This window comes from Leptonotus elevatus, chromosome 16 (genome assembly GCF_054856555.1).
Source record: "Leptonotus elevatus isolate MCC_2025b chromosome 16, RoL_Lele_1.0, whole genome shotgun sequence".
NCBI classification, from domain to species: domain Eukaryota; kingdom Metazoa; phylum Chordata; class Actinopteri; order Syngnathiformes; family Syngnathidae; genus Leptonotus; species Leptonotus elevatus.
The window spans coordinates 13465074-13492110 of NC_141254.1; the positions used below are offsets into that span (position 1 = coordinate 13465074).

The 27037-nt window shown below is 39.5% G+C and overlaps 1 protein-coding gene across 1 annotated transcript in view; it reads left to right on the plus strand.

Annotated features, from left to right (window-relative positions):
* Window positions 1-5220: 5220 nt before the first annotated feature.
* Window positions 5221-27037, plus strand: part of slc8a4a (solute carrier family 8 member 4a) — a 30892-nt gene continuing 9075 nt past the window's right edge. The window contains exons 1-6 of the mRNA XM_086098347.1: window positions 5221-5651; window positions 6672-6731; window positions 10590-11987; window positions 12090-12598; window positions 24767-24873; window positions 25524-25642. Of these exons, the coding sequence (XP_085954473.1) occupies window positions 10656-11987; window positions 12090-12598; window positions 24767-24873; window positions 25524-25642 (2067 nt within the window). The 5' untranslated portion in view covers window positions 5221-5651; window positions 6672-6731; window positions 10590-10655. The remainder of the gene's footprint in view (window positions 5652-6671; window positions 6732-10589; window positions 11988-12089; window positions 12599-24766; window positions 24874-25523; window positions 25643-27037) is intronic.

The following is a 27037-nucleotide window of genomic DNA, read 5'->3' on the forward strand; positions in this document are numbered from 1 at the left end:
TGTTCACAACCTGTGACGTTCAATGATTTATGGGGCAAACGTGAATTATTAAAGTCAGGACTGGAAAATACAATTATTTTATTCAAACAAAAAGGCAGTGCAGTAATTATATCTGGGGGTCATTGTGGCTATTAATACTTAAGTAGTTGTTTTATGTACAAAAAGAAGAAGAAGAAGAAGAAGAAGACAACCCCAAAATTCTATTTACTTTAATATGTTAAGGCCACTAGTCTAAACACGGCATTCTTGATTAATATTGTATCTGTGGAATATGAATGAAGCAGCACAATCCACTTGATTTTATACATATCTCCGCCATTTTGCGCATTGTTGTCAACTGAAACTGACATCACAGTTGCTCAGTGCTCAGCTAAATTAGGTAACGACCAAATCCCGCCTCAGCTGGCAAATGTCCCACGAACTCAGAAAACAGGTGCGGTGCGAGTGGTCATTGCCTGAGCCTTGAGCAACTGTGATGTCATTTTCAGGCGACGGCAAGTGGCAAAATGGCCGCCCCTGAGATTGATAAACGCATTATTAATCAGAATGTGAGACGAGTGAGACCGTATAGATTAGAACATATCATGAAGATTATTTTTGACATCCCTTTAAAAAAAAAAAAAAGAAATTCAGATTTTCTCTGTTTACTTTCAATAATCAATGTGAAATCTGCTGCATTATTTATTTTTTGTAATGATGAAAAATTGGAGATTGACACTGACGTTTAATCCTCTCGGGAAAAGGGTAGCGAGCACGCAGCAATGTTCTCATCAGTTTGATGCTGCAGATGAAGAGCGACAGATACTAAACGATCCACAAGATGGCGACATGCTGGGGAGAGGGACAGCAACAGATGGACTCATTAGGTGTCTAACTGGACTGATTATTAAATGACTCACCGCCGTTTTCTAAATACCTGCTGTGGAACTTTATGTACAACAGCTTCCATGTTGCCATTAAGACTCTATATATAGAAAAACAGCCGCATTGCTAATTCGGATGACAATCTGCAAGCCAGGTTTGATGGAAAGCTCCATCCGAAACCAGACAGAAAACCAATTAACCTCAGTCGTGTCGTTTGGGTGGGACCGAAAGCATTGCTCTGTGAATTGAGCGACTTAAGTGCCGCATTTAGAGAGATATTGCAGCGAGGAATGTAGCCATCCTTGGGGAACGATATGATGTTAGAGGCATCATCTATATGCTTATACGCAAAGAAAAGTCAATTCAACTTCTCATGACCTGTTGCCCTTTGGGCCTGTGCTTTGCATGTTCTTGAGTACTTTTATAGCAATTAAAGTGAGTCTCAAACAAGCCCGGAGATATTACACTTGACCCATACGTGTGTCTTTCGATCATCAATTTGACACGTTTGCAATATTGAATAGATGCTAATGATATAATGTGTGCCGTGATTGGTCGCCAGCCAGTCCTTGGTATAGTTCCCCACTAATGCAAACCGCAAAAATAAACATGACTAATACGGATCTGCTATTAGATCAAATTACATTGTGCAAGTCTAATTATTGTGAGTGCACTTCATGTTGTAATTGCCTGGTAATGATAGACGACATTAAATTGAAAATTGTTGCGTCTGTCTTCATGGCAGCAACAAGAACACTGCTCCTTTATTGGTTGCACTGGCAGCGTTACGCTTGAAGCCACACAATAGACAATGAAATGCACAGCAACGAGCATTTCCGAGCATGTGCCAAGCAAATAACTCAACTGGACGAGAGTGATAAAAATGTCTCCCATCTATGGATGTGCCGTGGCGCAAATATTACCATAGCAACAGAAACAAAGTCAGTGATGTTGCTGAAACGTCAGTTGCACTGAAAAGACATGACCTTTTTCTTTTTTTCTTTTTACTCAATAAACTAGCATGGATCAAATCAAGTGCAAATGTTATTAAACATGCTGCGACATATTTTAATTATTAATAACGTCACAAGTGTAATAATTTATTCCGTTTTTTGTCTTTATACCTGTGACATGTACTCAATAGAGGTGTGCCCAAAAAAATCGATTCTCATAAGAATCGCGATTCTCGTTTAGTACGATTCTGAATCGATTTTATTTAAATAATTTTATACTGTCTTCCCTTTGTTTGTGTGTGCCTTTATTGGGAGCGCTGTTCATGTTGTACCCAATTAGGCCACTGAGGGGCAGTGTGGCTCCACGCGGTCTGATACGCTGTTAAATTGTAGCCACATTAGAGAGTAGAAGGAAAAAGTCACGATCAAGTTATTCCAATAATGTGATAAAAGATAAAAGATTAGCGAGTAGCGCGCTAATTAGCATTAGCGAGTCAGACTGGAGTAGATCATTACAATTCCTTGAACATCTATAAATTGAAGCAAAAATTATTGTCAATCAAATCATTGTGAATCAAAAATCGCCCTTAATCGAAAAATCGATTCTGAATCGAATCGCTCACCCAAAAATCGGAATTCCCACCCCTAGTACTCAATGGCGCACTTAAATGACATCACCGGTTCAAAGCTTTAGAAGCAAGTTGATTTCAGATGATGTCACGTACGAATTTCGCTTCAGATGGAACATATGCTTAGTAGGTACATCGTCTTTAAGCTTCAGTAACAAATCTCTTTAAATGATATCACATAGAATCAAGCTAAGAGGATGGTTCTAGCTGAAAACCAGAGCAAAATAAATAATTGAATATTTTATTATATATTTTCATGGGACAACACTGGAGAAATTACACTTGGACAAAATGAAAAGCAGTCCGTTTATACAACAATGTGAATTTATTGTTCGCTCAAAATGCAGCCATTCATAGATAAACCCCTTGGCAACAAAAGTGAGCACACCCCTACGGGAAAATGTTCAAATTAAGCATGGTAGTGTCATTTCCTTGTAACACTAATGAGCTACATTACACTGGGAAAGGAAAATGACTAACTGTTTCCTGGAAGGGGTGTTCTCACTTTTGTTGCCAGGGATTTGTTTACATATGAATGGCCATCAAGCTTAATTATTAACATAAACATAACCGGCATCACTGTAAAGGAAACTATATTACATATAACTATAACTATATTTAACATTTTCCAGATGGAAAGGGGGAGAAAATTGAGTGTCTCTGCGGGTGATCTACATCCAATCGCGATATGTTGAAGTTAAAAGAGAAGAGACAGAAGACAGGGAGAGATAGAAGAGGATGATTTGCTATGATGACCCCTGAATAAAAAAAGGAAAGAACAACATCCAATTCCAACAAGCTCATGCGTGCTTAATAGTTACCACATAAACTCGGCTTTGCCTCTTTGCTGTTGTTGCTCATTATTAAATCATACTATTGCACTTAACAACAAGGCTCCTTTTTGACAGTTATTAAAGGGAACAGCTCGTAGCAACCACAGAAGGAAAAATGCCAGATAATAAGCCCACACTTATTTAAGCCAGTTGCCATTCACATTCACACCTTTGGATAATTTAGTCTTCACAAAGCAAACAAGCATGCATTTGGATCATGAGTGGAAGCAACATATAGTATTTCACCGTTATGCCCTACATTTATAATTTTGCTCATTTGCAATGGATGTTATGTTAACTCATTCACTGCCATTGACGGCTATAGACGTCAAAAATGTATTTGAACAATTTCTATTAGTTTAACATTTTTTTCCACTTTTGTTAATAAGAGTATGAAAACCTAGATTTTTTTATTGTACATTTAGAACAGATATAAAATGTATGATTAATCGTAAGTTAACTAGTGAAGTCATGCAATTAATTACAATAAAAAAATAATAATTGCCTGACGCCCCTAATTTTTAATAATCTTTTCTCTTTTATTTTTATCGCGTCAAGCGATGATTTTTTTATTGTAATTAATTGCATGACTTCAATAGTTAACTCACGATTAATCACACATTTTATATCGGTTCTAAATGTACAATATTTTTTTCTAGGTTTTTATACTCTTGTTAACAAAAGTGGAAAAAAATGTTAAAGTAATAGAAATAGTTCAAATTAATTTTTGACGTCTATAGCCGTCAATGGCAGTGAATGAGTGTTAATTATGTGGCAGAAATGTAGCTTTGTTTGCTCCTATATTGAAACTACAGGCTAGAACTGGGGTAGGGAACCCTGGTCCTCGAGAGCCGCTGTCCCGCCTGATTTTCATGTCTCCCTCCTCCAACACAGCTGACTCATATAATCAGCTCATCAGCAAGCGCTCTGTAGAGTTCTGATAACGAGCCTGTTCATGGAATCAGCTGTGTTGGTGGAGGGAGACATGGAAAACAGGCGGGACAGCGGCTCTCGAGGACCAGGGTTCCCTACGCCTGGGCTCGGGGTTACTCACCGTTTTAAAGCTACTTCTTGGGAAATTATTCATGCGAAGGACAATCAGTTTGAGACACACTTCTGAAATAACACATTTTCTCAAATTACCTTTAATGATTAGTGCCTGAAGGATTTATATATTTGCTATTATAAAAACACATAGGCCTACACATGAACACAGTACAACATAAAATGAATATACTCCCACAAAGGAAATGTGGGTGGGGGGAAAAAAGCCTTTTTTTTTAATTTTATTTTATTTTTAACAATTTTTATCTTTATTGTAGAGTTAAACAAATTATTGTAAAATTGTCAAATATTCTGGGTGCCATTCACATCTTTATTCTTGTAAACATTAAGGAGCAAAAAAAAAAAAAGTTTACATAATTATTTATATTTGTTTTACCGGTAATTAATCCACCGATTAATTGGTTATCGGAATTTTGCTCTGCTGAATTTCACAGGCTAAAAAAAAAATGTTTGGGCCAGAATTATTATTAATTTACATTTATGTGAAGACAGTGACTATGTTAATTATTTATAATAATAATTGGGAAACTGATAAATATTAATATACAACATTTTTATTTCTATAAATATCTGCCTGGTGTTCAATTTTCAAATGATCAACACAACATTCCTGGGAAATCACAATTGCCCCATCACCGGTTGAGCTCTTTTTTAGAACAGGCCAGCAGGCTACTCATGTAGTCCTTGGGGGCTGTAGGTGCCTGTGGGTATTACATTGGCGACGAGATTGAGAAGAAAGTCTGGAGTCGAACCCTGAAACTCAGAACAGTGAGACAGACGTTTGTCTTATTTATAACTGATAGCCTATAAATGGTTGGCTAACACTCTAGTGTTACTAATAGGCAATATGTGTGGATTGTGGAGTGCAATTGCGCTTGTATCAAGTGTTTCGAAGAATTCTTGTTTCCTCGTTTGGGTATAAAATCTCAATACACAATGCAATGCAGTTTTACACCACTTGCTGCGTGCGTTTGTCGATTAGCGTTATTATTTTTAAGGCAGACTTTTGGATACTGGGCTTTTTTTTGTCTTCTTCTTTTTTTCTTTTTTTTTGATTTCACAGGTGTACCTAATGAACTGGCCAGCGAGTGTGTCTCGCTGTAGACGACAACAGGTGACGGGGCGATGAGTGATGATGTCAAACAAACCGGAGTAAAAGAGTCGTCGGCTGTGGACTCCTGATGCGCAGTCAGAAGGTCCAAATCGAGCGCGTGTGGCGTCTCCTCCCTTGTCTCCTCCACTGCAGTGTTACTGCTTCTCCTCCTTCTCGCTCCTCGCCTCTTGCGCCAACGCTGCCCACCGCAAGAGTAAGACTCCACACTTGCATGATTTTTTTATTTTTTATTTTTTTTCGCATCACACCTCGCTCTTCTTCTTTTTTTTTTTTGTTTGTCTGCCAGCACCAGCAGCGACTCGCTCGTTATCCATCTTGCCCTGGGTCCGTGTGATGTGCAGCTTTTCGGTTCATCACCATCCATCCATTCACGCCTATTCTCATGCTGCCCGACTCTTTTGCGCTACCACGGGATTCAACCCCCCCACCCCACCCCCATTCCCCCCTTTTTTTTAACCACTCTCTGAACATTTGTCGGATTAAAAACACTCCGCAACCCCTTCACGTAACGGCACTTTAGCGGGATTTGTGACTCATTCCGCGGAGACTAAAGAGAAGAGAGTCGGTTCTATTTTACGCACCGACAATCGGGCTGCGGATGAATGATTGATTGAGCGTGTGTTGTATTTATGTATTAATTTTTTAATTGTATCTTCTTTTCTTTTTTTTTCTTCTTCTTTTTTTTTCTTTTTTTTTTTTAAGAAAAACATGTGTGGTCTGATTTGAGGAGCAACAAGAAGAACTCATCTGGAAGGTGTCAAGTTTGATATCAAAGGAATTCCAAGACATATAAGCGCAAGCGGGCAACATCATTTGGGGAGCAAACAGCTCGCTGTGTGCGGACGCCACTCCGGCTGCCTCCTTTGCTCATCTGCAGGCAAGGAGCCCATGCAGGCTCCTTAGAGATTTGGGGGGGGCTTTCTGTGAGCACATGTGGCGCTGCTGTGCTGTGCGCATCAAATGGAGCCGTCAATTAGCCCCTCACGCACAGACTGCTGCTAATAATCGACTTTTTTTTTTCTTCTCCTGCATCTGCAATGTTCTCTTAGACCCAACCACCCCCCCTACCCCCCCCCCCCCCACCTGTAAGATCAATCAATTCGCTTTCTTTCTAAACATCATCTTAACCCCTCTTGTCTCTTTTTATGATGGTGATGAAACTCAAGGCATTTTTTTTTATCATAAACCTGTTTTTTGTTTGTTTTTCCTGCAGAGAGAAATACAAAGTACGTTCCACTTCTGAAGCATTCAACTTCAAACACCAAACCTGCAGGTGAGTCGAAATGTCTCTTGTGATGTTAAATAAAAGCAATTCGTGCTTTAAAATGACAACTTCCTAATTAGCCTACCCATAGAGATAAAATATCAATAAATAATTGTTATTCCTAATGATAGTAATTATTTAGTGCGCAGCAAAAATTGGACTGGTAAAAATTTTAGGAATAATTTTGGGGAAGTGATTTTTAACTCCTGAAATGTGATTTTAACATTATTGTCATTTTGCAGTTGATCACCCAGTGTTAGAATAACTCTGCAGAGATGTAATTAAGCCCCGTCTTCGCACCTGCACTTCTCTCCGAAGTCAGCGCCATTTTCCTCCTCCTTAGATACCATTTAAACAAAAAAAGTCATTTTTACTCACTAACAAGACTGCACAGAGAGAAAAAAACTGGAGTGTTAAAGTTTGGTATTTCCAATTCTGGCCTTGTTAATTTAACACGTTCATGAGTTAATGTTAACATTTCTAGTGTTAATGAAAGCAACTTGTTTTGAGTGTTCGAACACTGCACAGTAGTGCAGCATAGAATCAACACTGACAAGTGTTGACTTGTGTTAAATTTCAACTGCCACTAAGGTTGTTTTAACTCCAGCTCAGTGTAAAAATGTATCTCTGTAGGTGTTGAATTAATTATTGCCAATTTATTTACGGAAATAAGTTTAACACAATTAAATGCAATTTCGGCTTCTTTAAAAATAGTAAATCACAAAATTCATCCATCCAGTCATGTGTTGTCTTTTAATGTTTATTTATCTTGCCGGATTGAATACATGTTAAATCCTAGCAGAGTCAGTTTTCTCTTTCGGATAGAGTCGAGAGTATAAAAAAAAAAAAAAATCGAAATATAATGTGATAATTCGTGAAAATGAGTGAATCGCCTGGAATAATGACATTGGCTTGTTGCTACCTGTTAATGGTGTTAAAGGTGTGCCATCGAGCAAACAGCAGAAGCATTTCTCCGCAATCCCACCAGTTGGCGAGTTTGCTATTTCCATAGAAACACCACCCACTCAACATTTGTGCACAAGAAATTGCATTAAATTTTACAAGATTATATTTAGTGTAAATCCATTAGCAATCCATTACTTAAATTGGCAGTGAAGAGTTTTTTTTGTTTTTTTTCTTTTCCTAAAAGCAGCATCAATTCTTGATTCTTCTTCAGGATGATTAATCTTATAGCCTTTGAAGCATTAAATGGTCTGTATGGGCTTTTCTAAAAGTAGAGATGAAACGCTGCGAGACATCCGCAGGCGAGAGAGTCGCAAGCGTTTTTGTCAGAGTTGCTGTCCGTGGTGCTGATGTGTTACGCCATCTGCGCAACAGTGTGATGGCACTGATGTTGTTGCTCTTGCGCAAATGCAATCTGTTTGGTGCCACAAAACGAAACGTCTCTCTCTCTCTCTCTCTCTGATTTCTGCAAGCGCACCGTTTCACCTTGAAATGTGACAGTGGCGTCGAACGTGAGCTCGCGGGTCAGAGTGGAGATTGCTAGCCCCCCCCCCCCCCCACCCCACCCGCGCTGCATGCCAATGAGAGCGCATAGTGTAGCTAAAGCATTGTCACATCTTCTCTGCTGTAGGCAGGGCAACCTATTTTTGAGAAGGTCTTAAAATTTTGATCAGGCGCATCAGATTACACCTTCCCCCGTGTGCTGTTTTCGTCTCTGCGTTCGTATTGGTGCTGATGTGGAGCTTCTGGGTTTCCATTGGCTCTCGACTCTGAATTATTCACTCAAGCTGTTCAAATGGCCATTTTTTTCTGCCAAGAAAGACAGCGTGAATAAGTTTTCCTCTGATGTACTTTAATTGGTTTACGTAAAAGACATCCATGAAAGAGTGAAATCGTTATGCAAACAGCTAATCTAGTACATTTATTCTTGTGTGAGGGGCCCATTCCCCCCGAGGTATCTCAAGGCTGAAATGATCTCATTTAGTGGTGTATTTATATTTCAAAAATGGTGGTATAGTAAACCCATTACTAAAGTAGGCTACATACCAAGAAAATGAGTCTCATCTGATGGTCTTTAAAAAAAAAAAAGTCTCTTTAGTGGCAATGTTAAAAACGACACCGACAACATAAATCTTGAGACACAGTAATGTAGGAGCAAAAAGAATAACTTGGATTACACCGGGAACACAATTTTTGCTGAGTAAAGTCCGACAGTTTTTAACACATTTTTGGATCCAAAGCTTATTTCTGTTTTTCCTATATCATGTCACCATTTTGAGTCAACTCATTTTCATTAGTATTGCATTTGTGGAATATGAACAAATTAAGCAGTAAAATCCACCAATTTTTTTTTTGTTATCAATCTCAGGGGGCGGCCATTTTGCCACTTGCTCTCCACTGAAAATGACATCACAGCTGTGCAGGGTTCAGGTAACAACCAATCACTGCTCAGCTTGCGAATATCACATGACCAAACTCCGAAAACAGGTGAACTGTAGCCTGTAATTGGCCGTTACCTGAGCCCCGAGCAATCGTGATGTCATTTTCAATCGACAGGCAGTGACAAAATGGTTGCCCCCTGAGGTGAATGAAAATGGCTGGATTTAGCTGTTTCATTTATATTCCACAAATGCAATGTTAGTCGGAATACCATGTTTACATTAGTAGGGACATTTTTGGGTTGACATGACTATAGACAATATGAAAAAATATGAAATAAAACGCTAAGATGGAATAGTTACAAGCTTATAATTATTATTTTTTTAAACACACCATAAAACTCAATTGCCCATGTTTAAAAGAAAAGCCAGCACTAATCCTATTGTGAGCTGCACACACCTCTCACCGTCTCAATTGTGACTGCACAAAGTTGCCATGTAGTTGTAGATTAGTACAATCATATGGTCAGCTCTCCTTACTACAGTCTTACTACAGCTAGGCTAAATTTAGGAGGAGTAAGGTAGGAGGTAAAAAATGTGATGTGCTAAAAAAAAAAACGGCTATTTTTTAATCAGCATGCCACATTTAGTTTTAATTAGCATACAAATCGAATTAAAAAGATTTGATTTGATTTTCTTGACATTTATATATATATGTTATTTCTTTAAAGCTTGGAAGAATCCATAGGGCTCAATCACACCTGCTGGATAAAATGGCAGTCACTACAAAAATTAGCAAAACAAACAAAAAATAAACAACCAAAAACATCTGGGGCTGGCAACACGTCCCTCTTACAGCGAGTTGTTCAGAACAGGAATCAGTCTTTTAAATACATTCTATTCACAAACACACTGCTCTTTATGATTAAATCCCCAGTATTCCAATCCTTATGGAAAATGGCCAAGGCATGTTCACAATCACAGATGCAGACGGTCTTTTCTTACCGAGGTTTATTTTAGGCATCCCATCGAACCCAACATTACATTATTGCCTGAGTCACTTTTCCTCTTCGTACTGCAAGTGCAAAGGTTAACATTTCCACCGCTGCTTTCGCAAAAAAAAAAGAAAAAAAAAAGACCACATTATACAGTATGTGTGGGAGTCGGGCAGGCCAACGCCAATGACTCAACGATTAGTAGCTGCCAATATTTCTGGTTTCCAAACCTGCCAAGCTATTGGATCCCACATCATTTGCATACAAAAGAGCATGAGTGCCTCGGTTAATACGAAGCTGTTATTTCAGGAATAGCCGTCGGTACGAGATATGTAATTCTCTTCCAATGCTTTTGCTGTGCTGAAATGCCAAAGAAAGAATTTAAGCTTTTAATACATAGCCGTATATCAGATAACTTGTAGCTCGGTTCTTTGGGAAACATTTTCTTCTTTGATTGAGTGCGAATCCACTAACGGTGAAAGGAGATGTTCATAAATTCATCATCTTTCCCCCCGCTTATCTTCTTGCAGAGTTTCCTCTAAACCAAAAACCACATGAATTGAACGCAGAAGAATAACAAACATCGCCGCCGCACCATGTTTCCGCAAACGCGGACCCCGTCTTTCGCCCCTTGCGTATACGTCTCCGTGCTCCTGCTGCTGCTCCCGGGGGTCACCCACGTGTCCCAAGGCAGCTCCAGCCACGAAGATGCTGGCAGCCCGCCAGGCAACTGCACCAGTGAAGATAACTGCTCTGACGGGGTGGTGCTGCCCATGTGGAATCCACAGAACCCCGTGGTCGGGGATAAGGTGGCCCGAGCCATTGTTTACTTCGCGGCTCTCATATACATGTTCCTGGGCATGTCCATCGTCGCCGACCGCTTCATGTCGTCCATTGAGGTCATCACCTCTCAGGAAAAAGAGATCACCATCAAGAAGCCCAACGGCGAGACGACGACGACAACGGTGCGCATTTGGAACGAGACCGTGTCCAACTTGACCTTGATGGCTTTAGGGTCATCGGCGCCAGAGATCCTTCTGTCCGTCATTGAGGTGGTGGGTCACAATTTCGAATCTGGGACTCTGGGACCGAGCACCATCGTGGGCAGCGCCGCATTCAACATGTTCATCATAATAGCCATCTGTGTCTATGTCGTGCCAGAAAACGAGACCCGCAAAATAAAGCACCTGAGGGTGTTTTTCGTCACTGGCGCCTGGAGCATTTTTGCCTACATTTGGCTCTACCTCATCCTGTCCGTTTTCTCCCCGGGTGAGGTTGAAGTTTGGGAGGCGGTCCTCACCTTTCTCTTCTTCCCGCTCTGCGTGCTGCAAGCTTGGATCGCGGACCGCCGCCTGCTCTTCTACAAGTACGTCAATAGACGCTACCGCGCTGACAAGAATCGCGGCATCATCATCGAATCCGAAGGGGACGCCATGTTCACCAAAATGGACTTGGAGATGGACGGCCAGGGAGTCAACTCCCACGCTCATCCCAAAGAGGCTCTGGACGGGATGCTGGAGGGGGTGGAGGAAGGCGGGGGGACCAGTGCGGAGCAGGACCAAGAGGAGGAAGCCAGAAGGGAGATGGCTCGCACCCTGAAAGAACTGAAACAGAGGCACCCGGAGAAGGACATGGAGCAGCTGATCGAAATGGCCAACTACCAAGTCTTAGTCCAACAACAGAAGAGCCGAGCCTTCTACCGCATCCAAGCCACACGCATGATGATCGGCGCCGGAAACATCCTGAAAAAGCACGCCGCCGACCAGGCAAGGAAAGTGGTGAGCTGCCACGAGGCCAGCGGACAAGAAGAGGACCCCAACACCATCTACCTGCAGTTTGACCCCTCCCACTACCAGTGCTTTGAGAACTGCGGCTCCTTAAAGCTCTCAGTCGGTCGGCACGGAGGAGAAGCTGGCTGCACGGTGAAGGTGAGAAACGAAAGGCCTCAGTTGATACCATGAATCATTTAACATTATTAATGACTCCAGCCACTCAAAGGTCAATCGATGCTCACACTTTCTCCCAAACAGGTTGACTATCGCACGGAGGATGGAACTGCCAATGCTGGGTCAGACTACGAGTTCGCCGAGGGCACTTTGGTCTTCAAGCCCGGCGAGACCACGAAGGAGTTCACCGTCGGCGTGATCGACGACGACATTTTCGAAGAAGACGAACACTTCTACGTGCGCCTCAGCAACCCGCGCATAGTGCACCGGGCCGAGGTCTCCATCCTGGAGCCGCGTTCCATCTCATCCGGCAACAGCATGTCCCCGCACGTGCCGCCGAAAGCCGCCCTGGGCAGCGCCGACTCCGCCACGGTGACCATCTACGACGACGACCACGCCGGCATCTTCACGTTCGAGAGCAAGTCGACCAGGGTCAGCGAGAGCGTCGGAAACATGCAGGTCAAAGTTCACCGGACGTCCGGAGCGAGGGGAAAGGTCGCGGTGCCTTATCACACTGTCGAGGGCACCGCCAAAGCTGGCGAGGACTACGAGGAAGTGTCTGGCAAGCTGGAGTTTCAGAACGATGAGACCATGTGAGTGATAAAAATCTATTTGATTAGTTTCTTCCTGGGTTCATTTCTCACTCGGCGACTATGTGACTCCATCGTCCTCGATCCTGTGCAGGATATGAAATGATGGTTTCCTCCTCTGTTCCTTCGCATCTCTTAATCAAACATCGGAGCCCGTATGTGAACTTGTTGGTTGTGAGAAGCTTTGGGAGATGACGTGGGAGGATGAAAGGGTATCTTTGTGAGGCGGATAATAGCTGATGTAAAGAAGGAGAATGAGTGCAGATTTGAGATGAAGGTCTTTCAAGGATGTTTGTGGAGGTCATATTGGAGTTCACGCTAACGTGGTGCATGGGTTTTATATGGACTAATTGAAAAGTCGACTTGTCCATTTTACTGCTCCGCATCAATGCCGGCTTTTTTCACTGATTTTCACTGATTTTCACCGGGCCACCAGCTCAGTAATCACCACATGATTCCCGAGCGCGGCACCTGCTGCTGCTCACCGCTCCCTCAGATGGATGGGTCAAATGCGGAGAAAGAATTTCACCCCCACTTTAGGTGGGTGTGACAATCAGTGGTACTTGAACTTGAACTTTGGTCACAACACCAGCGTGCCAGAGATTTTAGAGCAAAAAGTTTCATTCGACCTATTTCTGTTCTCTCGTAATCAACAGTAGTACCGTTTTTGTGTAAACAAACATTTCATCAAGCAATACAGTGACTTTGACGCTAATAATTTTTCTTCCGTGACACATCTAATACCTGAACAGTGGTTTGCTTCTATAAAAATCAGCTTAATTCTATACTTAGAAACGCTTTTGATTGCAAAAATAATCATCTATTTAGTAGGGATGGAACAATGCTTGCAATATCGTGATACTGCAATATTAAAATTGCCATGATATCATCGTCGTTATGTCACAATGTTAACAGCACCAAATCTGTTAAAAATGTGAGGCTGTATTCCATTTGTGTATTTCTAGCACCCTCTGGTGGTTAGTTTATTTGTGCACTGATTTGAATTTGGAAATTTTTGCCACTGTCGGTTTTAACTCCCATAAATCAGTCATACCAGCAAATATTTGACAACATCTCCGTTAAAAAAACCATGACTTTTTGCTCGTTTCATGTGAACACAGCATTGTGAACTCACACGGACGATAATTTGCGTCGCTGAGCCAATAGCAGCACATGACAATGACGTGACATGACAAGCCTATTTCTTTGTCATATTTCCAAGGTCGTTGTACTTTTTTTATGACACACACATACTATCACAACACATATTCTGTTATATGCACCCTGTTCGAATGTATGCTTCAAACTGTACGACTAAAACTCTGTTAACTATTAGCGACAACCGTTAGCTACCTGCCGTTACAAAGTCCCTCTCACCCCGATGTAAACAGTTGGCAAACAAAAGGGATTTTCAATCTAAAATTGTGCACTGCTACCCTCTGCTGGCGATTTTGGCTCATTACCATTCTTCATAGTACTTGCGATTTAAAGGACCAGCGCAACAGACCCATAGAAAATATATAAATAAACCTATAATTTTTAAATGTATCCAATGACATAACACAACCTTGGCATTGAATGTTTTGATTACAATAGACAAAAGCCGGGCTGTTCCCATATACCCGCCGGGGTCCCGGTGGGGGGTTGGGTGGGGGTGTGGTGGGCGGGTGCGCCTCCTGCCCCCGCCCAGTTGGGAGGGGCCCCGCTGGTCGCTCCTCTTAATTCACTGCACTAGTTTTGCACAATCTACTTTGTTTAATAGACACATAGGGCACATAACACACACACAAAAACAACAATAGACAACAATTAATTAGTTAGTTGATTTATGTTCCGTTTCTAACTTCTCATCTTTGGTAGGTGAGGGAGAACCAGGCCAAGGGCGGGATTGAGCATAGGCCTGCTGTATGTTGATTAGTCGTGCCTCAACAATGTACCACAATGATGACGTAGAAAAATAAAAAAGAGACTGCGTTGTTTACGTGACGTGAGTTTAATAACCGGATTCAGATAATGAAAGAAAAATAAATCGTGAGGCGAACACAGAAAAAGACGTGTGTGTGTAGCAGCCCCTAAAGTGTGCTCGTGTAAACATTTTTAATCAACAAATTTGTGAAGCTGATGAAAGCAGATGTGAACTCTATGCTTTCTGCTAAGAACGGCAAATGATTTACAGCGCAGTAAGCGGCAGCTTTAGACACAGGGAAAAACACTGAATAAAACGTGTCATATAAATGTGTCTGTGCAAGCAGGATTGCAGGGTTCGCGAGTGGGAGTATTGTGTGGGTCGGCCGAGCGCAACGAGGGAGGAAAAAAACGTCAGGTGAATGCGCAGAGAATTCACGCTGTCCATTTTGTCTCCTTGCCTCACGTTGCAGGTAGAATTTGAATGTATCAAAATGCTTGCATTTTTGAATGTTTTCCTATCATCGAATGGCATTAGAATGCGGCGAGATTTTGCATCAAATGTTCCTCCGAGGGGGTACGCAAAAGATTTTCCTGAGCATCCGGTGCAATTACAGGAAGTTGAGAGAGGTTCATGGAGTCCCTAATGATCTTGGCATAATGCAGACAACTACATGAGCTGTGGTTAATGAGGCAATAGTGTACGACAAAGTGGAATTGTGGGGTTGCAGCAGGCAGCTTGAATTTGTGTTGGAGGGCAGAGGCAATACTTACTGTTCATTAGATTATTACTGGTAAACTGCACCGCCACGTCTTCTTTGGAGTCTTGCTGTCTTTATCAACGGAAGGCAACATAAAACAAATGTTTAAAAAAAAAAAAACTCAAGCTGTGATCACGCAAAAGAAGTGCATGCGAACGGCTGACGATTTCCCTCGTCCACTCAGTCCAAATTGAAAAAGTCTGTTTGCATCAAGTCCGCTTCCTCCTGCTTTCTAAGCACAAGTGGACAAAATAAATGTATTTACCGCAGCGCATAGCAGAGTTTTGCACTCAGACCTAAATCTTTTAACGAGCTCAAATTGCGTTACTGCTTCGAGCTATGCAGAAGCTCCAGTCAGCTTAAATCTTGTATTATTTCTTTTTTTTTTAATTCAAAGTATTCAGTCTGTTCTCTTGAAACGTGCAGTTTGCACCGACCGGGTGCTTCTTTGCTTTGAGCAGCCGGGAAACGTGCGCGACCTTTCGTGTTACTGAACAGATGAGCTTGTTTTCCGACACTATCAAAAGACAACTTTGGGTCATATTCACACAATCTAGTGCAGGGATCAGCAACCTTTCCTGTCAAAAGGAACCATTTAGGCCAAATAAATAACCAAAAATGTGTCTGCAGCCAACATACATTTGAAGATTGTGATGAAGGAAACGGTATGTTATTGTTAGTCGAATGTACTGAGAGCTAATTAGAGCTGCACCACAACACACAAATATGCAGCATCCAAAACTTTGACATTCATTTTCTTCTACTTTTCGGCTTCCGTTTTTGGATTTGATTTATTTATTTTTCATACTTTGTTTTTCCATACATTTTTTCGACTTTTCTGCCTTTCTGTCATATTTTTGTCAATTTTATGGACACATCATGGTAATTTTCTGCCTCTCGTCTTCATTGGTCATTTTGGTTTTGACATTTTTTTCTGCCAGCAATTTTCTGACATTTTTTGGCAATTTTGGGACATTTCATGGTCATTTTTAGAATTTCTTCTTTCGTTTTGGAACATTTTATAATTACATTTGAACGTTTTCTTTCCTGCTTTTTTTTTTTTTTTTTTATAAACATATTTTCTGTCTGACTGTTTTGGCATTTCCAAAAATATTTTATGGTGATTTTGTCTTTCTTTTGTCGTTGGACTTGCTTTTCTGCCTTTGACATTTTTGGCAATTTCATGGACATTTTATGGTAAATTTCTGCTTTTCTTCTTCTTTTTTGACATTTCTGGGAATAATTAATTATTAATTTTTTAAGTCTAAATCATGAACTCATTTGAATAATATTTGATCTAAAAGTACAAATAAATATGTAAACAAAATGAGAGGGACTAAAGAGGCACGCGCCGCTGTTGCTCACCGCTCCCTCAAACGATGGGTCAAATGCGGAGAACAAATTTCGCCCCACTTAGGTGGGTGTGACAATCAGTGGTACTTTAACTTTAACAGCTGCAGGTTGCAAACCCCTGGTCTAGTGAGATCCACTACAGGTGCTATATTATTCATTTACTTATTGATACATTTTCCTTACATGGGTCATGCTTTGATTGATACTGCCAGAAAAGAGACAGCATCAATTAAAGCTGAAGCCTTTAATGAAGGAAATACGGCAAGTAAAGTAGCAAAATAGCAACAATTTGGCTGCAAAATTCAACCTGCTATACAAATGTGCCCAAATATGGACAATGTTTATTTGTCATTATGTGGCCTGCAATTGGTTGGCGGTCATTCCAGGGTGTATCCCAACTCTCATGTTAAGTCAGCTGGGATGGATTCCAGCTCATCTGCAACTCTAACGAGAACAAACACTATAGAAAATTGGAGGTAATGTAAGGACGAAAAATCCTATTTAACTCATTCACTGCCATAAATTCATAAAAAAAAAAAAAGATTATTAAAAATTTGGGGCAAGAGGCGATACATTTTTTAAAATTGTAATTAATCACATGACTTCACTTGTTGACTCACGATTAATCACAAATTCTATATGTTCTAAATGTACAATAAAACGGTTTTCATACTCTTGTTAACAAAAGTGGAAAAAATGTTAAACTATTTTTTTACTAATTGACTAATTGTCGTTTATAGCCTTCAACGACAGTGTGAATGAATAAAAGAAAAAAGAAAAATAAAGAAAATATTATTTAAAAAAATTTAATCGTAATGAATCGCATGACCTCACTACTTACGATTAATCACAAATTTTATGTGCAAAACTAAATGTACAATAAAAAAAATCTAGATGTTCAACAAAAGTGGGAAAAATGTTAACCTAATAGAAATAGTTCAAATGAATTTTTGACATTTATAGCCGTCAATGGCAGTAAATGAGTTAATATGTTGGGGCACATATGTCATCTCTGTCAAATCCTATCGGATCACATTCTAAATATTAAGGTCCTTATTACATTTGGTTCCCATGGAACAGAAATAATCAAATTAATCAAGTCTGGATGAAAATTGACCCCTTTTAGCAATTAGGGTGCTTTGATGGTGGCACAGACAGTCTCGACTGTCCAGGTGTACCTAATAATGTGGCCACGGTGTAAGCGATACAGTATGTGTTCTCCCTTTCCTGCCTGCTCCAATGGCTGCCGATAATGTTCGTCCTTCAAGCACAGCCGGTTGCTCTCATCCATCCAAAGTGTCTCTGTCAACGTTTAGGGGCCGTCGGGCTATAAGACCTCGTGTGTTAGTGATCCTGCGTGTCTGTCTAAATGTGTTGCTGCTTTCGAGTTAACGATCGGTGATAAAGAGTAAAAACCATTCGTAAGCTTTTGTCACACAGCAGGTTTTACTTGATCAGGATTTTTTTTAAGGCGATCGCCGATCAGTGAGTTAAAAACAAAAAAAACGATAACCTAGTCGCCTATTTAAATAAAAAGAATATTTTTACTGCTTTAGTTTTTTTTTGTTTGGCTTTACACGATTCAGGATTTGGGGGTCAATCAGCAAGTTTGAAACAAAACCATAATCAATCGGCAATTCAATCCGAAGATGGCGAAACATATCATTTTAAACAACTTATATCGCCTATTTACTATACAGTCGACCCCTGCCATAGCGAAAGTCCACATATAATTAACCCCCATTGAAATGTATTGGAAAAAATTATATATTAAACAAAAAAAATTATATATTAAATAAAAAAACAAAAACATTTGCTGCCATAGAGATTTTGCAATCGTGCAAACTATGACATTACAGTCAATCGCCAATTTTGCATAAAATGCAGAAACCAATTAGTAGAAACCATTTCAAATTCAGTTGAACGAGAAATAAATATCTAAATTCCGCAGTGCAAGCGAGTAGTTCAAGATGTACAGCAAAGCCTCTGAGCCAAAACAAACTGACAAGAGAAATGTTCTACATGCTTTGTTTATGGATTATTTGAAGCCCCTGCGCAGCCCCTGTGATGCTCATGTACAGCTTTCTTTTGTGCATCTGTTTTTTTTGTTAGCGCCTCAGTGTGTGTGTGTGTGTGTGTGTGCCGCAACACACCGGTTGAGGCTAAAGTGGATAACAGGGGCAGTTACATAAGCTCAAATGAAAGCTCTGTGAGTGGAAGGGGAACACTTCTGGAAAGGTAAATCAATAGCCAGCGTTCTTAACTCCTCACGCTTAATGTTGTTTCCAATCAATAACATTGTGAACTTCCTGACACATGTGGATAAAAGCAGCACGCCACAGTCACGGTTGGGTAATGCGAACATATTTCAAAGAGCTTGAAATCATTGCTCAAACATTTCTCCCCTGGAGAATGTACTTACATTCTCTGTTTCAGCACTGATGGAAAACATTCACATATTTATTATGTGCAAGTCGTACCCCAAAAAAAAAAAGTTCCCGGCACTTGTGTCACAAAAGCTACATTTCAAATCCAAAATATCAAAGTCACGCAAAGCACTTTGCCGGCCGCACTCTGGGGAGGTTTCTTTGGGGAAGTGTGACGGTCTGGGGCTGCTTTGCTATTCAGGACCTGGATGACTTGTTGTGATTGATGGAACCATTAATTCTGCTCTTTATCAGAAAATCCTGAGGGAGAATGTTTAGTCATCAGTCTGTGTCCTCAAACAGAAGCGAAATTGAGTTCTGCCGCTACAATAAAATTCAAAACACAGCGACAAATCAACTTCTGAATGGCTTTAAAAAAATAAAAATAAAAGTCCAGAGAAAAATCTAATTCAAATGCTGTGACGACCTTATAAAAGCAGTTCATGTTTGAAAGCCCTCCTACTGAATTAAAAACAAGTATCTAAAGACAACCACTCACATTCATACATTTAGACAATTTAGAGTCATCGGTTGAGGTGCGTGTTTTCCGGAAAGTGGGCGGAAGCCGGCGTACCCTCATAGAGGTGTGAGGCAGACGTTCAAATTCCGATTCCTCAGCGCCGCTCTCAGTGTGCATAAATGCATATCCTCAAAAAAATGACATGACGTTGCTGGTCTATTTATTATATGAGTTCAAGCATTAGAGTCAAATCACAAAGTGGTAATGGCGTTCGAGGACTCGTTCATTCGATACGAACTTTAACAAAGTTAACGAGTTCCCTGAAGGGTTACCGAACAGATAATTAAATACAATCAAGCACATGGCTGTAAAACTTTAAAGCTGCTTTACTCGCATATATATATATATATATATATATATATATATATATTTTTTTTTTTTAATGAAACAAACGAAAACAATAAAGTTTACTTTTAAGTGGAAATCAACATTTCTTGGCAATATTATGTTATATGTGACCTCACAAGTCTAAACATGACATACTTCTTATAATTACATTTGTGGAATTTGAGTTATGAAGCAAAATCCAGCCATTTTTATCCATCTCAGGGGCGGCCATTTTGTCCATCTCAGGAGGCGGCCATTTTGCCACTCGCTGTTAACTGAAGATGACATCACAGTGGCTTGGGGCTCAGGCAACGTCCAATCACAGCACATCTGTTTTCTGAAGCTGAGCTGTGATTGGTTCTTACCTGAGACCTGAACAACTGTGATGTTGTTTTCAGTTAACAGCAAGTGACAAAATGGCCGCCTTCTGATATTGATCATTTAAAAAATGCTGAATTTTGCTGCTTAACTCATATTCCACTAACGCGATATTAACCAGAATCCTATATTTAGATTTTGGGGGCTGCATAAGAACATATTATTCAGGAAATCTTTGGAAAGTTGAATGCATTTTTTTCAATGTGTCAGGAAGAAACTCACCTCTTTCCATCTTATTTTCGTTGTACTGAATGATTGATTTCCCGTCTAACTCCCAAACGTGTCAAGATGGTAATATTGCCTGTGGATATGAGAACCCTATTTCTGCATGGTGCTTCTGTGCCACTTTAGTGTTCGTTTTCAGCTCCGACGCACTCTCTTGATCCCCTTTGAGAGATTCGGTATGTTGCTCATCTTCAACAAATGGAAGTCGTCTTCATTCATGGTCACTTCAAGTAAAATTGTGAATTTCTTTTCTGCCAAGAATGGGAGAATAGCATAGAAACCTAAACTGGGTCGAAAATTCATTTGAACTATTTCTGTTAGTTTCAACTTTTGTTAACAAGAGTATAAAAACATAGAAAAAATGTATTGTACATATAGATCAGATATAAAATTTGTGATTAATCTTGAGTTAAAATTATTAAGTAATCAAACAAAAAAATAAAATATAAAAAAATTAGGGTCGTCAGATTAATTACAAATAAAAAATGTAATCGTAATTAATCGCATGACTTCTATAGTTAACTCACGATTAATCACTAATTTTACATCTGTTCTAAACATACAATAAAAAAAATTCTAGGTTTTCATACTCTTGCTAACAAAAGTGGAAAAAAATGTGAAACTAATAGAAATAGTTCAACTGAATTTTTGACATCTATAGCCGTCAATGGCAGTCAATGAGTTAACATAAGAAAACATTATTAAAAATTTGGGCCGTCAGGTAATTAAAATTTGTAATCATAATTAATCGCATGACTTCAATAGTTAACTCACGATTAATCACAAATGTTATATCTGTTCTAAACGTACAATACATTTATTTTCTAGGTTTTCATACTCTTGTTTACAAAAGTGGAAAAAAAATGTGAAACTAATAGAAATAGTTCAATTTTTTTTTTTTACGTCTATAGCCGTCAATGGCAGTGAATGAGTTAAATAATCTTAGTGCCAGTCTTCAAGCAAATCAAATCCAGTTTGTAAGTACAACTCAGTAAGCCTTGATGGGATCTGACAAGAGTCTGTAATGAGAGTTCACTGTGACCTGTAGTCTGCAGACACGCAAGACGAGTACAATTGATTGGTGTCATCCATAAAACTCATGTCAGCTTTCAGTGACACCCTGAACGCTGCTGGAATTTATCACCATTTTTTTTTGTATTCAAGGAATCGTTCCTGCATTTTACTCGTCCATTCTAGTTTGTATGCGTGGACTCGATGTGCATACGCTGACTGGTCACAACGTTAAGTGCAGTCTAACCAGATCCAATACTGTCAGGGAAGTTTACATTTTGCATGTTATTGTCATTTTTATTCTTCACACTTCCTCATAATACTTCCGATTTTACACTGTTCAAATTTCAACCTGGTTCCGAGTCTGATTCCACATTACTTACCGTATTCGCACAATTTAACGTTAAATATCAACTTTTTCTAAGTATCACTTTCCACGCCCACTTCCATACATATAACTTATTATCATGACCAGGTGTCTGATACAGCTCAGTGGCACAGTTGGTAAAGTGCAGTAACCAAGAAGTCATCATTTCATAATTTATCTCTGAATTTACTTCATAAGCATTCCACATGCATTCAAATCTTAGCCTTTAGCTATTATCATTCAGCCTTTCAGCATTCCCGCGCAATTTCTCCAGAAATTGCACTTCATTATTATTGTTGGCCCGCAATAGTTAATGCATATTTTGATAACATTAATAATTGTTGTTTTTTCGATTTTCACGCAAATTTGATCATATCAGCCCTCATCGCGTTACATGAGGCCAGATCAGCATTTTCGAGAATCCTTTTGAAAATGTATTTTGTGCTTCTCGGTTGCACTTTCCAGCTACACTCACTGCTCGTTGAGGTTTTTGAATCACTTTCGGTCTTTATGTGTCCATTCCTTCTTGATTTCACTTCACATTCTGACATTCATCTCTTGCGTGTGACCCTTTTGATATGGAAATGACGCTCAACAGTTAGTTAGAAGAACAGATGCTGCTAATATCGAATCCATAGCCGCCGTCACTGAACCCTCTCTTACTAATATCTTCAACATAAGGCCGTAGAGTGAATTCACCTTGTTCCTCAACATAATGCAACTGAGTTCTTTCCGTTGCCCCCGGGCTCTTTTCTCCCACTCCTGGCATGACTTTCCTCTGACGTGTCATTCTTGTTGAAAATAAATCTGCTTTTCTTCTGTGAGCAAAAGGCGCTTCCGTCTTGTTGCCGCATCCTGGGTGTAGATGTGTAGACAGAAATAGACAGCCACCCACATATCATTAGGGAGGCAGCGAGGGGAGAGGGAGAGGGAGAGAGAGAGAGAGAGAGAGAGAGAGAGAGAGAGAGAGAGAGAGAGAGAGCGAAGCACGTCAGTCGTAGTTTGACAAAGAAGATTCCCGAACGCAGATTCAAACCGCAGAAGTCTTAAGGCTTTGTTTTAATGTGCCTTGAAAGCCACTTTCCACAAAGAGCAAAAAATAATGAGCGTCATTTGTGCATGTGTGTGTTTGAATGCTCGTGAAATGCAGTGGATCCCATTAATGTGATTGAGTAAAACATATGTAGAAAAAATGTGGTCTTCCGAAAAGATAATTATGCTCAGTTCCAATTGCCATTGTCCGAGATTCACTTAACTCATTCACTGCCATTGACGGCTATTGAACAATTTCTATTAGTTATAAAAAAGGAAAATCCACTTTTTTTTTTTATTGTTTATTTAGAACAGATATAAAATTTGTGATTAATCGTGAGTTAACTAGTGAAGTCATGCGATTCATTACGATTAAAAATTTTAATCGCCTGACGCCCCTAAATATTAATAATCTTTTCTCTTTTCTTTTTTTTTAATCGCGTCAGGCGATTACATTTTTTTTATTGGAATTAATTGTATAACTTCAATAGTTAACTCACGATTAATCACACATTTTATACCTGTTCTAAATGTACAACATTTTTGTTTCTAGGTTTTCATACTCTTGTTAACAAAAAAGGGGAAAAAAAAAGTGAAACTAGTAGAAATTGTTCAAATGAATTTTTGACGTCTATAGCCGTCAATGGCAGTGAACGAGTTAATATTGTTGTTGAAGTCCCTCCACTTGTGCACCAGCCCGAGAGAATAAGTTAACTCAGTATTAGAAACATCTTTTGATGTATTGCCAGGGATAGTCCCCCTTGTCACTACGCACACACTTTTACAGCCATTAAAACAATTCAAAATGTTGAGGGAAAAAAAGAAAAAATGAACAGAAAAGATGTGGTTCCAAGTTATTCCTAGCTGCCTTTTTAATATATCATAACCAGCCTGTACGTGGACAACCAGTCACACACACAGAGCAAATGAGGACAGCCCACAAGAAGTGAAATATCCTGAAAAGGCAAAAAAAAAAGAAGTTGAATAAAACTGTTACCACATTGCTATGAAGCCAATTTATTAAGTCACGTAAATGTTAAGATATCTTAATTGTAAGCTATTGTAATTATTATATAAGTAGTCATATTTTTAAAGAATTCGAAGCTTTGTGATAAGAAAAAAAATTATTATATGTATTTGTACCATACAAAAATGTCCAAAAGCTTGCTGGGGATTTTTTTTTTTTTTTATATATATATATAGAAGCAACCTTTAAGATTAATCCAGGAATAGTATGCCAAGCTGCTTAAAAAAAAATAAAAAAAAATAATCTATATATATATATATATATATATATATATATATATATTTAATTTAATTTTTAATTATTTTAATTTTTTATTATTTATGTTTTTAAGCAGCTTGGCATACTATTCCTGGATTAATCTTAAAGGCTGCTGACTGATTAAATTGGAACTGGTTTTAGTACACAAATATTTAAAAGAATAGGCACACACGTCATTTCACATCATTCATAATTTCTACCAATTGCTTTTTTTATACAAGAGACATCGATTCTTTACAGATAAGATTCATGGCCTCGCTGCCGCCACCCAGCTTCACTGATTTATAAAAGCTGTTTTTCATCGTTGCCAATGGTTTTTAGTCGCATTTGTCGAGCTGCTATCTTCACATAGTGTATAACAGCTCTTCATGATTCATTGTGTGGGTTGTCTGCCTCTTGGCTCCACCACTTCTGACTACAAATGCTTGGATTTGGATTTTAAAGTCAGACCTGGCGTCCTGTTCTTGGCAGCAAGCCAACAGATGCATTTGTCTTCCTCTTGTCAGATAGTTGCAATTTCTGAAATCATTTGACTGGTTCATCGATCCGTGTCTCTGTGGCTTCTGACCTTGTACTTTCAGGAAGCTGTTGAACGTGAAGATTATCGACGACGAGGAGTACGAGAAGAACAAGACCTTTACCATTATTTTGGAAGAGCCCATTCTGCTGGAAGTGGGACAGAGACACGGTGATCTATTATCCATCTAAATCGAACCTTTTTTATTTTTTTTATTTATTATTATTTTTATTTTTTTTATCCAAGAGCTCAGTATTGTTCATTCTGTAATTTTACCGATTTGACATGTCATCATCATTGCTCTCTTTTTTATTTAATTTTTTTAATATATTTTTTTATTTTGTATGTGGGTGAGTATGTGTGTGTATGTGTGTGTGTGTGTGCGTGTGTGTGAGTGTGTACTCATTAGTTCACCTAAAACCTATTAAAAATCCCATACCGTTCACCTAAACAGAATACTTCAGAATCCAGCTAGAGTCGTGAGGTTGTCAGGAGACCTGAGGAAGGATCAAAGAACCGATCCAACGACCAGAGGAAGAAGCAGATTGTGTTTGAATTTCGATAGATGCTGGTGTAGTGGATCTGGCATGCATGAAAACCTCCACCAAAGAAGGGAGCCGTCGACCGCGGCCAGGACAGAGCAAGCGCAACCCCTCAGGGCCCCCCCAGGCCACGGCAATCTAACCTTAACAGATTTGACCTTGACTCCTGATGAGCCAGCAGTATAAATGGGACCAGTGATGCATCATATGCCTCATTACTATGTTAGCCATGCGCAGGACTTCGCAGGTAACCAAACTGACACTTGTCCTCCTGTGCAGGAGACACAAATGATAACAAGACACCGGTAGGACCCGAGGACGTGGCAAAGATGGGCTGCCCTTGTTTGGGAGAACACACAAGCTTGGAGGTGGTCATTGAGGAGTCCTACGAGTTTAAGGTAATTCCTCATAGGCGGGATCCAGCTCTGTCTTCAGGCTATTGATGGTTTGACTTACTATCCGAATAAATCTGGGAATTTGTGCGCAAGCCTTTAAGAGGTGTGACTCATAACTCAAGCAGGAGGCTGCTTGTAAATCGTGGAGCTCTGGGTTTTCCTGAGACTTGTGACTGTCATAGAAATCAATTTGGAAGCTATAGCACGCTTGAAACAGTCAGCAATTTGGACCTTGAAATGAAGCAGAAAGTGGAGAAAATCATTTTGAAAATGAATTATTTTTGATTAAATAGGATTTCTTGACAATAATATGTTACATGTGACCTCACTAGTCTAAACATGACATTCGGATTATGAATTATGCAGCAAAATCCAGCGGTTTTTATCCACCATTTTGCCACTCGCTGTCGACTGAAGGTGACATCACAGTTGCTCAGGGATCAGGCAACGACCAATCACAGCACACCTGTTTTCTGAAGCTTAGCTGATTGGTTGGCCGCCTTCTGATGTTGATAAGAACTGCTCCACTAACGCAATATTAACCAAAATACCATATTTAGATTAATGAGGCTGCATAGCACATATTATTGTCAATAATCTTTTTGGGAGGTGGGTGGGTGGTGGGGTTGACTTCCCCTTTAAACAAGACATTATTAACTCATTCACTGCCATTGACGGCTATAGACGTCAAAAAAATAATTTGAAATATTTCTATTAGTTTTAAAAAAATCCACAAAATCTAGAATTTTTTTTATTGTACATTTAGAACAGATATAACATTTGTGATTCATCGTGAAGTCATGCAATTAATTACGATTAGAAATTGTAATCGCCTGCCGATATTTTTTTTAAAAATTGTAATTAATCACATGGCTTGATTTGTTAAATGATCAATTTTATATCTGTTCTAAATGTAAAACAATTTTTTTCTTCTAGTTTTTCATACTCTTGTTAACAAAAGTGGAAACAAATGTTAAACTACTAGAAATAGTTGAAATTAATTTTTGACGTCTATAGCCGTCAATGGCAGTGAATGAGTTAAGAGAAATTGATTTATTTGTATACGTGTCTGTAACCTATTCATTTTTCAGCAGTCATAGTAGGTGTTAGTAGTATGGGCGATGTGTTTGCAACACCCTTCACACACACATTTGGTTGACGCCCACACGTTTCACACTGACCCTTTACACACTTGCACACACACACCTAACACCTTTCTTTTTGCATCATATTTTATTCATCTTTTTAATATAGCGCTATATAGGGTTGTGTCAAAAGTTATTTTTCCTAAATGCCGCGGGTCACTAAAAATAGGACAGCAGCCACAAATAGCCCCTAAGCCTGTTATTTAGACCCACTGCTATATTATCAACATGCCCTGCAATTGACTTGTGACCA